The 15,863-nt window shown below is 36.4% G+C and overlaps 1 protein-coding gene across 3 annotated transcripts in view; it reads right to left on the reverse strand.

Moving 5' to 3' along the window:
- The window catches only part of LOC138815532 (intracellular hyaluronan-binding protein 4-like), a 55,992-nt gene that overhangs the window by 2,789 nt on the left and 37,340 nt on the right, over positions 1–15,863 (reverse strand). Inside the window, exons 4-5 of one of the 3 annotated variants that reach the window (XR_011368347.1) lie at positions 13,074–13,256; positions 10,180–11,059 (exon numbers count right to left, since the gene is read on the reverse strand). Coding sequence is in view for 1 of the 3 variants with exons in the window: in XM_070004980.1 (XP_069861081.1) it covers positions 13,220–13,256 (37 nt within the window). In the remaining 2 variants the exon portion in view is untranslated. Of the gene's footprint in view, positions 1–10,179; positions 11,060–12,888; positions 13,257–15,863 lie in introns of those variants that run through there. The other 2 variants (XR_011368348.1, XM_070004980.1) reach the window with 2 other exon arrangements.

Below are 15,863 nucleotides of genomic sequence, written 5' to 3' on the forward strand. Positions count from 1 at the left end.
TCACTCTTTAACTGTTTACACCCCCTCTCATAAGCTAGGGAAATAAAAGTGATGAGAAGAACCATTTTTGAAGAGGAAATTGATAATGGGATTTGAACTTGCTATTACATATTAGTCTGAACTTATTCCATGTGAGTTATGCCTCCAGCACTATTTCTGTTTTTTTTCTTTTATATTGTTATTATAAAGATGATTTAAACAGAGGTTATAGTCATATAATTTAGGTATGAGTATATTTCTTTTTGGAAATATCAGCCCATCCCTTGCTCTCTCAGTTTTTCTCTCCCACTGATTTGTTTTTTTAATTAACTTCCTTATTATTATTATTTTATTAATATTGTGATGTAGAGAGCTTTGTTACATAAGTGAGGTAATGACTACATTTCTTTTGTCTTTATTTTTGTTATAGTCAGTCATGAGGCTTGAACCCAGGGCATGGGCACTGTCCCTGAGCCCTTTCGCTGAAGAATCGCACTCATCTTGAGCCACAGATCTATTTCCATGAGTGCATTTCTTTGTGGACAATATCACCCTTTCCTTTCGTCTCTTCCAGTTTTCCTCTACTTCCCTGTCAACATCTAGTGCGTTGGGGTCCCTGGATAAGGGTCGTGAAATCAAAAGGACATAGGGGATGCAGAGTGCAAAGAACAATTGCCACTGCATGCTGTGATTTATTATTAGTGGGTATTTAAAGACAAGCAAGCATGATCTTTGCCAAGATTTGGTCAGAAGTCATTCATACAAAAAATTTCAACAGATACATTTTTATTTGACCTATGAGACAATATCTTGATATATTATTATCTAAACTATTTTAGAACAAGCTCAAACCACTTCTCCAATCTCAGGAAAATGCTTGACCAGCTGTTCATCTATGCTTAAGCAGCCAGAACATCTACTTCCTCAGCTCCCAGGAGTCTATGACATGTGTTTTGAGATAGGGAGAGAAAACATTTTCCTTCTCTAGCCCGGCATACCAAGAGCTTTCCTAATCCCAAACACAGTCCTCAGATAATCCTGAGGCTGAAGCCTGCATCATTCTGCCCCTTCAACATAGACCCTGAGTCTTCACACTTCCCCACCAACAAGTTGCATAGTGCACTTTCAACATAGTCTCAACTGAGTACCACTGCTCCATATGTTCATCTTTTGTGCCTCCATTTCTCTGCCCCCTTTACCTTCCCAAAGAGAAATAAATGAAAAAAAATGACAAATATGTCTAAGACAAGCAAAAAGGTGAGATAAGTTGATGTTAGGTGAAATGAACCTGAAGATAAGGATTCAAATGTTTTTGCTTTCATGCAATTGATTCTAACATACTTATAAGATGATTTCTTTGTTGCTTTGTATGTGCCTCCCTCATGGTATAAACCCTGCTTTCACTGTATATGATGTAGGTATAATTTGTGGAGGGGAAGGGAAAAAACAATTGTTTAATAGGTGTACAGGTGGGCCCATTCCAACAATGAGATGTACAAATCGTTATGTCGAAAAATGAAATTTACAACTTTGGCCAGTGGGGGGGTCTTACGGAGAGGGGGGGCTGGTGGGAAGGGGTGGGAAGAGGAAACAAAGGAGGGGGCAAAAACGAAAGAAAATAAAGAAAATTATTATCTTGTTTCTGTTTCCTGGTCACTGGTTATTTTTGAGGTAGATTGTGTGTGTGTGTGTGTGTGTGTGTTTGTGTGTGTGTGTGTGTGTGTGTGTGTGTGTGTGTGTGTGTGTGTGTGTGTGTGTGTGTGTGTGTGTGTGTATACTGGGACTTGAACTCAAGGAGCTGACCTTTAGCTTTTTTTAGTCAAGGCTGACACTCTACAACTTGAACCAAACTTCCACTTCTGGAATTTGAACTGTTAATTGGAGATTAAAGTTTCACAGATTTTCCTACCTGGGGTAAACTTAAATCCACTTTCCTCAGGTCAAATCCTTCTAAATAGCTAGAGTTACAGCTAGATGTGAGTCACTGGTAGTGCTTGGCCTAGCTTCTTTTTATTAAGGAGTTGAAATGTAAAAGAAATTTGCAATAGTAGAACAAAAGAAATCAATATAACTTACGCAGCTTCATTAAGTTTTAATAATTTGTCATATTTGATATGTACAGAACAACATTTTTGTAAATGCCCCTGAAATTTTGTTTTTATCTGGGTTTTTTCCTCATCATCAACTTGATTTTATAACTTTTAAACTAATAAATATTGATGAGAATATGCCCAGAGGGCATTATATTTTGTTGGCTTTCATTAGGAAATGGTGCAAGCTAACACATGTCATGATAAATTCTTGTACTGGAACCTCATGATACATTCACATTCTTAGTCAGAAGTCATCAGAGCCTGTTACGAATCATCTAAACCTGACAAAACCCAGACTGAGGTCTTGTGACCACTTTCCTCTATGTCATTGTCTTAGAGAGCAATTCTGAGTCTCCAGTGACCATGACAGAGTCCTCCTGGACCCTCTCAGAACACAGCCAAGATAATCATTCAAGCATGATGGGAGACTGGTGTCTGCTTCCTATGAGGAACAGCACAGGAACTGTTAGTTCCTTAAACTGTCCTCTGTACTGAGGATTCCTCATTGAGCATGGAAACCTAAGAATTAAGGAGACATTAAACTCTTTCTTCCTTCTGCAGGTTGTGGATAGGTTTTCCTTCTGCTGCTGTCATCTTCTGTGGAAAGAAATGATCTAGAAGCCATTTTGCTTATTCTAGGCCCTTAGTTTAAGTCTGGGATTTATATTTAGACAAAAAGATATGTAGTGATAAAAAAGTGAATTAATATTTTTTCTATTCTATTTATTACTCAAATATATTTTCAAATTATACCAATAATTCTTTTTTTGTGTGTGAAAATACCGTACAGAGGGGTTACAATTACATGGGCAATGTAATGAGTATATTTCTTATCAAGCACGGTAGCCTCCTCCTTTAATTCCCCTTGCCATCCCTTCCCATCTCCCACTCACTGCCCCTCCCCCCAGCCAAAGTTGTAAAGTTCTCATTTCAACATAACTAATTCTACATCTCATTGTTGTAATGTATCCACCTGTATCCCTATTTAAATGATTTGGTTTTTTTCCCTTCCCTTCCTCAAATTATACCAACATCAAATAGAATGAAAGCAGGGGTTCAAACGTGAGGGAGGAACATACGAAACAACAAATAAATCATGTTATAAATATGGTAGAAACAATAGCAAGAAAGAAAAACCATTTAAACACTTATCTTGGGGTTCATTTCACCTAACATCAACTTATCTGAGCTTTTGTGCTTGTCTCAGAAATATACTAGTTATTGCAAATAAGGGAAACCATGGGATCTAGGTTTCTTTGGGCCTGGCTTATTTCACTTAATATAATTTTGTTCAAGTCGTTTCATTTCCTAACAAATGGGGCAATGCCTTTCTTTCTGAAGGAGGCATAGAATTCTATTGTGTATATATACCATATTTTCTTGACCATTCATCTACTGTGGGCATCTTGGTTGGTTCCATTTCTTAGCTATGGTAAATAATGTTGCAATAAACATAGTTGTGTTGGTAGTTTTAGTATGGTCTTGTTTGTGGTCATTTCGTTAAGTGACTAAAAGTGGGATTGCTGGGTCTTAGGGGAGCTCTATGTGGAGTCTTTTGAGGAACCTCCATACTACTTTGCAAGGTGGTTGAACAAGTTTACACTCCCACCAATAATGCAGTAAGGTTCCCTTCTGTCCACATCCCCTCCAGCTCTGTTGTTATTAGAGTTCTTGATTATAGCCATTCTATCTGGAGTGAGGTGGTATCTCAATGTTGTTTTGACTTGCATTTCTTTTATGGCTAGGGAGGTTGAGCATTTCTTCATGTGTCTACTGGCCATCCTTCTTTCCTCTTCAGAGAAGTTTCTCTTTAAGAACTACACTGTATTTTTTTAGAAAAGCTAACTCACAGCCCAACAAAATAAGCACCCAGAATTGAGTATTCATATGTGGGAGTTGAATCAAGTGCTGAAAGGCACATTAATGAGCACATGAAGGGTGGAGAAATACAGTTATAAAATCAAATTCATAATTAAAATGAATGAATATGTCATTTTAAAATGCATTTAATTATACATGCATTTAGTTTTATAACTAATCTTTACATGCCTCTTGCTTTTTGTACTTTTAGGTCATCTTTCAATCTCTTTTATGTAGGCAATGCATGGACCATGTCACTGGTACCTATCCCTCTTATGTTGCTGAGATTAATGGTATGAGTATTCATGCTTCACTTGTTTTTGAGATTGGTATGCATACCTTTTTGGCGAGGATATGTTCACATTGTGATGCCGTAGATTTCTGACTTCTAACAAATATTGATCATAGATGTGAGATAGCATATCAGGCAATTCAAAGTCTTTAATCTCATTTTCAAGAAATAAAGTATGTTTTCAAAAATTACATTCAAAATGACAAACAGCAAAATAACTCCTTACATTATCTGATTAGTGAAACTATATTTTCACACTTACTTACCCTATATTTTAACAGGAACAAACCTATTTTAATATTTATGCCAGTGATTAAACTCAAATTGTAGGCATGCAACAGTGCCTGACATCTGTAATCGTAGTTATTTGAATGCTGAGACCTGAGCATAGTGGTTCAAACCCAGCCTGAGCAGGAAAGTCTGTGAGTCTTTTGTCACCAAATCATCACAGAAAAAAACAAAAATGTCACTGTCGCTCAAGTGCCTTGAGCCAAAGCATCCTAGTTCAAGCCAAAGTTCAAGCCATAGGAATGTCAAAAAAGAGATTAAAATCAAATTGCCTTCAATCACTCATTTAGACAATCTGTAGTAGGGCAGGCTACTGGAGTTCACATCATTAACTGAAGAGATAGAATTTGAGATGATCACTGTTCAGCATCAGTCAGCAAGGAAATTAATAAGATCTGCACATCGAAAACCAGGCATGTTGGAATGCACTTTTGATCCCTCAAATTCGCTGACAGAGGTGAAGAATTCAGACTCTGTTTGGCCCTCAGCAAAACTGATAACCTATGAGCAAAGTAAATCAAAAAAGGAATGTTGTTTAGCAAACAAAATAAATTCATAGTCATGTGCTAAAGAAGGAAAGGAAAAAGAACGAAGAAAGAGAAAAGAAAGGAGGGAGGGAGGAAAATAAGAGGGAGGGAAAAAAGAAAGGGAGAAAGAGAGGTATAAATAAAAATCTCAGCATGTGTTAGATGTTAATAATGACACTAAATCTTTTTAGCTATTATGCCATCATTTATTTATTTGGCAGAAACATTTTGTGTGAAGCCTACATAAACCCCAAACTGGACTTAGACATCTAATAGCTATCTCATTTTTATGTTTCCTGTTTGCAACACTGCTATTTTATCCTATTGATTAGTGTGAATTCTATGACCAATATAAAATCACATTTGGAATAAAACAGTTACTAGGTGAGACCTTCCTGGATAAGGTTGTGTGGGGATCCTGGTGGGGCCCTGTCAGGTTCAAGCGAGAAGCTGGTACTTACAAAGGTTCTGTGGTGTAACTGGGCAGGGCTTTGAGGGGAGAGGTCAGTATGGGTAGGGCTATGAGACAGTAGGGAGGGGACCGGAAAGACTAGACTTGTTCGGGGTGGAGTTTCCAGGGGAACAGGGCATGGCTTTAGGAAGAAGGCCGACAGGTGGCCTGTTTTTCAGTGTAAGAAGGCAGGGCAAAAGGGGAGCTTGTTATTTGCAGACAGGACTTTGAAATGGAAGAACAAGGCTACAGGGGAGGAGGGTTTCTGGTGGAGCACTGAGAGCCTCCACGGGATAGGCAGGGTGGGGTTTCCCGTGGAGCAGGGAGGGGAATTGAGGGAAGAGGCTGAAAGAAGGCAGTGTTTCTGGTGGAGGAAGGCAGGGCTATCAGTGAGAGGTTTTTGGGGGTGTGGCTTTGAGAGGGAAGGGCGGTGCTCCGAAGGAGTGGGCTAGTAAGGGGTAGGGTTTCTATTAGAGCATGGTACGACTTTGAGGCATGTGGTAAGGTGGAAGTGATGTTTCTATGGAGCAGGATGTGGTAGCAGTTGACAAGCCTTATTAGGAGGGCTTTGTGTAAACAGGGCGAGAATCCAATGGACTAGACTAGTGAGGATGAGGTTTTCAGTAAACCCAGCCACAACTTGCAGACAGGGAGTACAGTTGGGTGGGTATTTCAGTATTGCAAGGCAGTACCAAACCTACTGTGGCTGGGTTTCCAGTAGGGCAAGGCAACCTTAAAAGAAGGGACTAGGGAGGGACAGGGATTTCCAATTGAGCCTGACGAGGATTCCAGAGGGAAGCCAATTGGTACAGTGGTTTCAGGTGGAGCAATTTGGGTGTTGAGAGATCGGATAGAGTGGTGGGTGTTTTCTGATGGAGCAGGGCAGGGCTTGAAGCATTGGGGCAAGCTGGAGGTGGAGCTTTGGGAAGGAGTGGAAGGGTTTCAAGGGTACAGGATAATTATAGGCAGGACATCTGATAGAGCAGAGTGTGGATCCGAGGGAGGAGCCCAGAAGGCAGGTTTATCTGGGGAGCAAGGCAGGGCATAGAGGGAGTGGATGTGGGAGGTGGGGAGGCATGTGGTGGAGCAGTTTTCCAGGGAGGTGGTGAGCTGTGCGAGAAACTTCAGGTTTAGCAAGGCAGAGTTTCAAGAGCAGGTATAGGGAGATGGAACGTTTTTGGAGTAGCATGGTAGGCTTTGTGGGAGGAGGTAGGTTCATTATTGGGCTTTGAGAAGTAGGCTAGTAATAGAGGGGGTTTCTGATGAAACTGGGAGGAACTCCAGGGGGAAGCCTGGTTGGGGACAGGGTGTGAAAGGAAAAGAGGGTCTTGGAGGGACAATTATATGGGAGGGGCCAGACTGGGAGGGGCTAGGGTAGTTAGGGGGTTGTATCCAGTGGATAAGGGAGGGATTCTTGGTGAACTAAGGCAGTACATAAAGGGAGGAGATAGGGATGTGGACTGGTTTCTGGTAGTGCCGAACAGACTTCTAGGAAGGGGTGGAGTGGAAGAGGGATTTCCCTGTAGCAGAGCAGGACTTTCAGGAAGGGGTCAGGTTGCAGTCAGGGCTTTGAGAATTCATAGAAGGACTACCAGAGAGTAGGTTAGTTAAGGGTGGGCTTTCTAAGGAAGAAGATGACTGGAAGGGCGTTTCCAGTGGATTAAGTCAAGTTTACTGGGAGGGGAGGATAGGAAACTGGTAATGCATTGAAAGTGAAGAGAAGGGCTAGAAAAAAATAGTTAGTACTAATAAATGCAACATAAGACTACCATTTTCTGTCAGTGTAGAATTAAATTACTTTTATGTATGAGAGAGATACTGGATAAACTAACCAAGTAATTCCTTCCTAGTGAACTTTTTCTAATAAAACCACAGATCACATCAGGCTCAGGGGAACAAAGTAGATTAAGACATATGAAGCACTGGACTTGATTCCCCACCACCACCTTTGGAACACAAAAACTATAAACTGTCTCATTTAGTCATAATGGACACTCTATTGTCCTCAAATTATGAATTAATAGAATTTTTCCTCTGAATATTTTAGAAATACTAAAATCAATTAAATAGTAATGATTTAACTTTATGCTTCTATATTGAACCTAAACTAAAACTAAATACTTAGCAAAATATAAAATATACAGAATGTTCAATCTTCCAGCATTAATTTTAATCTAAAAGAATTTAAAACTAGAAAATTGTCATATGGTGAGATTGCAGTATGGTTTTCTTTTCAATCATCCAAATGGTGACTTGAGCAATTATCATTGGATGCACCAATACTTAAAACGTATCCAAGAATATAAAGCAGTACTATGCAGACCCTGAAGAAACTCAGAGGGCACCATAAAATGATTTTGGAATAAAATTAATGACTGCTTCCACTAGGAATTGATCTTCATGAGGCCCACAAATATTTTCCAGAAGAAAGGTCTATATTGAAAAATAATGTAAAGAAATCAGGCAAGCAGACCATGATGTAAACATTATCCAATGAACAACATCTACTGAGGCATGATTGAGACCCTTCATTTACCTAGGGTACAGTACTGAGTTATGTTCTTCCCTGAAGGCAAATAACAGGCAAAGCAGCGAAAATACAGTAATCATTATCAAGATATTAAATGTACAGAATGAACTCAATGAATGTATTGCTAGAAAGTAAAGATATATTTATGAAATAAAGACTAAATTTAATATTCCCAATATCTGGCCCTCTGCTCTGAGAGGGGTACAGGCCAAGTCACAAGGAGAATGGAGTGAAGTAAAATAGTATATATCAGTAGTTCCCAAATACAGTGATGAAAGCAACAGGGGAGAAAATCAACATGACCATCATAGGATTTACAACAATGAAAATCAAAGGAGAATTACAAAGGATGCCCTTGCATATTTGGCAGAACAGTGAACTCATATATGGTCAGAAAAGTGTCTGGCAGTGACTTCTAAAACATGTGGAGTGATTACAGGAAACTACCTGGTACCCACATAGTGCCACAAGAAGAGATGAACTTATGAATTACAGGATATTGAATAATCATAAAGGTCTTGCTTCAGTAGTACAGAGATAAACTTTAATAAACTGTTGTGAAAAAACTAACACATTATAAACCAAGACAAGGAAAATTATATGTATATATATATATATGACTCTACTGTGTGAAACAATAGAATTCAAGAAATCAAATTAAGTAATGTACATACCAAGTAATAAAAGTAATGCAGAAGAATAGCATAATTAAGGTAATCTTTCAACAATACGTATTTTATTTGAAGAGTGCTGTTTATGAATAATTTGCTTTCTTTACAGATTTTGAATGAACAAAAACAACAGCAAGAAACAAAACAAAACAAAAACACTTGATAATAAAGGTGGATGCCAGTATCCCATCAATATTCCTATATAAACAGGAGGCTAAGATTGAAAGATCAAGGATCACAGCCTTTTGCAGTAGCAATCCATGAAACATTTATGTTCACTTGTGCAGACAAAGGCAGAGTGAAACCTTGGCTCAAGTAGTATAGCTTCAGTCATGAGTGAAAAAAACAAGCAAGAGTTTGAGGTTTGGAGTCTAATCTTATTACTACACACACACACACACACACACACACACACACACACACACACACACACACATATTTGAGGCTTGGAGTCTCTCTTTACTACAGAGAATAGAGGGAGGGGGAAGGAGAGAGAGAAGGAAAGGAAGAGGGAGAGGGATAGAGAGGCAGAGGGAGAGAAAGGGAATATTAAGCTTATAAAGTGAATCTATTCTATAAAAATATCATTTTCAAAATAATACATCTGTAAGAATACATGTGAGGATTTCTACAGTTGAGTCATGAGACCTGGAAAGGGATAAGAGATCGAAAAGCCATCTCAAACAGCACTCAGAAGAATGAAAGCTATGCCCTGGAAGGGTCAAACAGTCAAGTGAAGACAGACACATAATTTTTTGCCTTAAATTTATTTAAGTTAGAGCTGTTAGGACACTAAAAGATTAAGGCCTTGGAGATAATATTGTTGTCTGTGTTACGGTTGATATGATTATTGCTCCCTTCTGCACCCTAACAGTAAGGGAGTTACATACACAGTGACAACTATGTATACAAACAATACCTCATGTTAATGACTAGATTATGCCATAGTTTGTGCACATACCTCTAACCACTGACCAAAACCCTGTAATAAAATGAATATAAAGCATATTAAGAAGGATTTTGGGATCCAAAACAATGAGCCTTCTGATCCCCAGGTGTCTTCTTTCCTATCCCTCTCTGTGATTTCTCAGTTCTTTGTCCAGGTATCCCATCATCTGTGCTGTTCTATTGTTGCAGTTAGTGACAGTACTGATATTCAGAACACCTCAAAATAAACTGTGGAAACACACTTTCCCAACTTTTCTTTTTCCAAAGAAGATCCTCAACAGTAATGATATGAACACCTCTAAACAAACTGTTGATACACTTTTTCCCAAAGAAGATACATAAAATTATATGAGCATCTGTACATTTCTGGAGTATTGTTACTTCTGCTAATATAAGAGATGGATAAGTGTCCCTTTTATACATTTGGTATGTGGTTTTGCATAAATTTTCACAAAAATATATACATTGTGAAATAATATGATTTATTTCATAGGTCACAAACTGACTGGAGTGAATGACCCTAAAGTCTTATCTCAGTTGCCTGAATCAGACTTAGATTAATCTGAATTGGTTAATTATTAATATTTCTCCATGAAACTCAACAACATAGAATGAAGTTTGAGGGTCGGGTCATCCCATACCTCTAAGGTTTATATGTGTATTAGAGTAATACACACCTACCCTGCTCACTGCTCACACTCATTGCACACAGAAGTGTTATAATTGTCTTCAGATCAGAAATATGCTAGAGCCTAAAATAAAATGAGATGAGCTGTACATTCTCAACGCAAGAGGGAGGATCACCCCTGCAATTTTTCTCAGTGGAGAATACTTCCTATAACTTTTACTGACTTAGCTTCGACTCTGTACACTACCATTATTAGGGAGGGTCACACTGAATATGCAGCAACAATACTGCAGCAACCTTAGCTGCCTTTGAATTGTACCTCCAATGTTGAGACCAAGGTCAATCCTGCAATTTAATCACATATTTAATGACATCTGATCATTTCAAGCCCTGGTTTAAAATCCAGCTATCAATGCTCTTACCAGTGTGAAAGGTCTCACTCATTTAGGTTTTTTGTTTATCTTCTTGTATTTCAGATACTGATTAGATGTTGGTTTTTGAGATCGAGCTTTTAGTTTGCATTTGATTTGTGGAGGTGTTAGTGATTCCAGGTGAACTGCATATATTGTAATGTAAATAATTTGATGTTTTGACATATAAATTTAATTTTGGCAATTGAGGAAGTGAATACACATCACTTAACAAAAGTTTCTTTATATGTGTTAGTATTGCTTTATTGTGAACTTCCTTAAAAGCAGTCATAGTAGCACATATCCTTAATCCCATCTCTTCTGTCACTGAGACAAGGCTTGAAACGTCTAGATCATTTATCACTTCATAGTGAGAACCTTTCTACAAAGAAGGGGGAGAGAATAGCAAAAAGAGCAAATTAACCTACCATCAGTTTTGTTATATATTCCTTACACTTTGTCATTAAGACCACCATAATAGTACTTTTTATTATTCCTTACAATGCTCTTTCCCTGTTCTGAGCTATCCTTTATGGGTCTAAAAGAAATTAGAAATATACTTCAGGAAAGTATTAAGCATATAATATGCAATGTTTGCCTAAATTGTCTTGTTATTGGAAAGACACTTGTATTTTTTATTCTGGTAACAAAGATTATAAACTAAGTTACAATTGTATTCCAGATGGAACACAGACTAGAAACATGAAGGGCAGCACTAAAGAATGCTACTGGTACCACTAATATAGTAAATAAATTTAGGCAAACCTCCTTCAGAATAAAAGCCACAGGACAGCCCCAACATTACTTTCATTGTTTCATGTGAAGAATAGAACATTTTTTTTAGTAAAGACAAATTTTCACAGATATTACCATCAATTGGGTAAATATTTCTGAAGGCATTCAGAAAGGATGCTGTGACCATGGTGAGAGAAGCAGATTTATCTGGGACTTATTCAAAACACCATTCCAAGCACTGCACCTGCACTAGAGTATTTATAGTCCTCATGACAGTTCTGCAATTTAGGAAAGGAATTCAATATATCACTCAAAAAGACCTAGCCAACAAGGCCAAGCAAATTTCCCAAGTACCTAAGACTGACCATAATTCAAATCCAGTTTTCCACAAGGCATATCTGAGGCAATTTTTTAAATGTCACATTCATTACCTTTTAAGAACTATGGAGTAGATGAAGCCACATTATCTTCTTCATTATGGTTATAATGGCAACAAAATTGCTACAGAATATAAATATTTTTAAATGAAAAGGGTATGGGTAATGACTTTGTATCAAATGATCTTTGTATCAAATAAAGATCGGTTTAATTTCTAGAGATATAGCTGAATGAACATCATACAGCTTTCAATGTTTGTGGAAGTAATTGGTGTAATAGTTTAAGGAGTAACAAATCCATGTCAACGACACCTATGCTTATGAACACAGGCTTTTATCATTAAGTACCTTGAATGCACATGGAATAGTTTGTTAGTGATATATAATCCAAAAGGAATATTTTTTTGTGAATAGGTACTTTGTTGTACTAAAAAAATCTATTCACTGTTCTAAAACATGTATTAATTTAATGGATAGTATTGTTATTACTATAATGTATGTATAATATATGTAATGTTATTATAATATATAAATGATATATGTATAGTATAATTACTGATATTCTATTACTACTATAAATTATATATGTATAAAATTTGTTTTATTATTATACTGTGAAGGATACAAGGAATGACTTTATTTAAATAAACATATTTGTATGTTTTAGGTGCATAAGTTATTTTTGTGCCAGTACTGAGGTTTGAACTATGGCCTGGTGTTTTCCTTGAACCATTTTGCTCAGTGCTAGCAGTTTACAACTTGAACCCCAGGACAACTTCATACTTTTTTCTTGGCTAATTGTCTGTATGAGTCTCAGAGTTATTTTCTGTTTGGGCTAGCTTCAAACAGCTATCTTCAGATCTCTACCTACTAAGTAGCTGTGATTATCCGTGGCATGTTCTTAAGTCATTATTATTGAGTGTTCAATAATATTTTGATATTTCATTTCTAAACCAATTCAGAATAAACAACTACTTATTGGGTAAAACTTTATTTTGCAACAGAAACTGTAAGGACCCTTACTTTAAAATCAGTTTTCAAAGGTATTGCTAGTATAATTCTTTGTCTTACAAGCAGAAAAATTACATAAACATCCCTATCTTAACCGTCTCATTTTCAACAGTATACAAACTACAATATAAACATTCATCTTCCAGAAATCACACCTCTCTAATTACATATTCACCTTTGATTATTCTCCACATGATTATGAACATCCTCTAAGATAGGCTAAACTTATCCACTAGAGTCAGCCTACCACAGCAAACACATTGTAATACTTACTGAATAAATTTGCTTGTCCTCATCCTTATCAGATTTGCAGCTACTTCAGTAAAGAGTATTTTCTGCTGCTTTGCTTGTGGAAAACATCATCCTGTTCTATTTTCCAGCAAAGAAACTGTGGTTGGCAGGCTTGAGAACTGTTAGATTCAGAGGTTCTTTAGTTTTGAATTTTTCCTTTTCTTTCTTGGTAGGTAAGTTGGAATAAGAAAAAAAATTAAGCAGTGTAATTTAGTTTAAATGAAAAGACATTTATTTGAAAATGTATATGTCTGAGTCAAGTAGAAAAGTTCAGATAAGTTGATGTTAGGAAAATGAACCCTAAGATATGTATTCAAATGTTTTTTTTCTTTCAGGTGATAGTTTCTAACACATTTATAAGATTATTTCTTTCTTGCTTTGTATGTCCCTCCCTCATGGTATAACCCCTGCTTTCACTGTATTTGAGGTTGGTATAATTTGTGGAGTGGAAGGGAAAAAACAAATCGTTTAAATAGGTATACAGGTGGATTCATTGCAACAATGAGATGTACAAGTAGTTATGTGGAAAAACGAACTTTACAACTTTGATGGGTGGGGAGACTAGGATTGGGGGAGGGGTGAGGGGAGGATGGGAAGGGATGGGAAAGGGAAACAAAGGAGGAGGCTACAATGCATGATTGGAAATGTACTTATTATCTTGACCATGTAATTGTAACACCCTCTGTACAGTATTTTCACAATAAAAATGAAAAAGAAAGAAAATACTACAAGTTATTGTTATTTAAATTAATTTTTAATTCAAAAAGAATAGGGTTGGGTTTAGTGGTGCTTGACTTACTATTTAGAAGGCTGAAAGTTGAGGATCATAGTTTCAAGACAGACAAGCTAAAATGGACCATGGTACTCACAGAGAAGGTGAAATGGACTATGGTACCCTTACCTTCAACTAAGAACCAAAAAGCTAAAGGTGGATCTGTGGCTCAAATGGAAGAATGCCAACCTTGAGCAAAAAAGAAAAGCAAAAGGACCTGAAATTAAGTCCTAGCTCTAGCACATAGATAATATATATATATATATACATATATATATATATATATACACACATACTATATGTATATATGTATGTCAATATGTAAATTATATATGTATATGTATGTATATATAATTATATAATAAATTATTTGCAAGTGTCAACTATATAAAAGCAAGCATTTAGTCTTGCTCTTAAAAACAGAATCATACACAATTGTGAATCCCTGTGATTTATAGGAGCCAACATATATAGAAATGTAAATGACTAGATTAGGAAATTAATAGAATGATTTTTGTTATAGAATAGACTGTATGCACAAGATTAGGCAAATGATACTAAGTCTTATAGTACAAGAAATCGCATTTAGATATGGACTATGCCACTCAGTAAACAGGTTGATCAGGAAAATATGATAGCTATATGCATATAAATATGCATATGTGTGTATAAACATTCACAGTGGAATTTTATTTATCCATTATAAAGAATGATAATGCATCATTTGCAAAGAAAGGAAAGAAATTGGGGGAAATCATGTTAAGTGAAATATGGGAAGAAAGTCAAACCCAGGGAGATATGTTTTCTTTTATATAGGAAGGTAGACATGATCAGGATCAATACAATATGCACACTTTGGGGTGGAATCCAAGTATACACCTAGTTATGAACTGAAATATGGTTGGTTCAGAGAATTTAAATAATGTAATTCCTTAGACTAGCTAACTAACCTTCCAACAAAATAAACACCAGGAATCAAGTACTCAGAAGTAGGGCTGGGATCAAGGTAGGGAGAAATAGATATATGAAGCAATAAAGTGGGGATAAATGCAATGATCTAACTTAATGCATATCCCATAAAATGAAGAAATTGAGGAAAAGTTGGTAGTGAGAGCATTGGGGAAAATTATGAAAGAGGTGACATTGATCAAGATCCAGTGTACTCATGTACTCATGAATTGAATGTCAACTCCTATGTACATGTTGAAATCAAAATAAACTTTAAAAGCCCAATATTCGGTATGCTTATGGAAATATTACAGTGATGGTGGTTCTCTGAATAACTAACCAAGAACGAAGAGTTCAAGAAAGTAAGTAGCAGAAAGGAAATCATGTTCAGCTGGGGAAGAAGTTTAAGATGGGGCAGATTAATGAAAACAGGAAGGGATAGCAAATACAATCATAATATTAATGATACATATGTAAAAATGGAACCAGGTAACTTGGAGGATGGGTAGTGTTGGGAAAGATGGGGTAGATCAATGTAACACTAATCAAGATGCATTATACTAATAAACTCATTGAATTGAAACCTCTTTGCACAACAACTTTATGATAAATACAAATGAATGAAAACAAACACAAGAATTGAATTTGTATTCCATTTCTTATAGCACAAGTAATATATAGTAAGCTATAATTTGGACAAAATACAAAATTAATAAACTACATGACAAAATAGGAAACTGGAAATATGGGTAATATTGCCTTTGGAAATATACATGCCTTATACATTTCAAAAATATCAATATTGTGATTACTTCGATTTTCTTTTGAAAATAAAGTGATCTATAAACTTTGACACACGATTATCATAATGTTTAATAATACATAATTTAGCTAGATTTCCTAAGAAAACCATTTTTATTTATCTTATATTATAAAATATAAGGAACTGTTATGACACCACTATACTGTAACACAGATACTGAAGGTTCGCTCTTAAATCGCTCCACAGGAGACTGTTACATATAAGCTGCTACAAGTTGCAAAATCCCAAA

Source organism: Dipodomys merriami, unplaced genomic scaffold, assembly GCF_024711535.1.
Source record: "Dipodomys merriami isolate MVZ:Mamm:240054 unplaced genomic scaffold, mDipMer1.0.p SCAF_648, whole genome shotgun sequence".
Lineage (NCBI taxonomy): Eukaryota > Metazoa > Chordata > Mammalia > Rodentia > Heteromyidae > Dipodomys > Dipodomys merriami.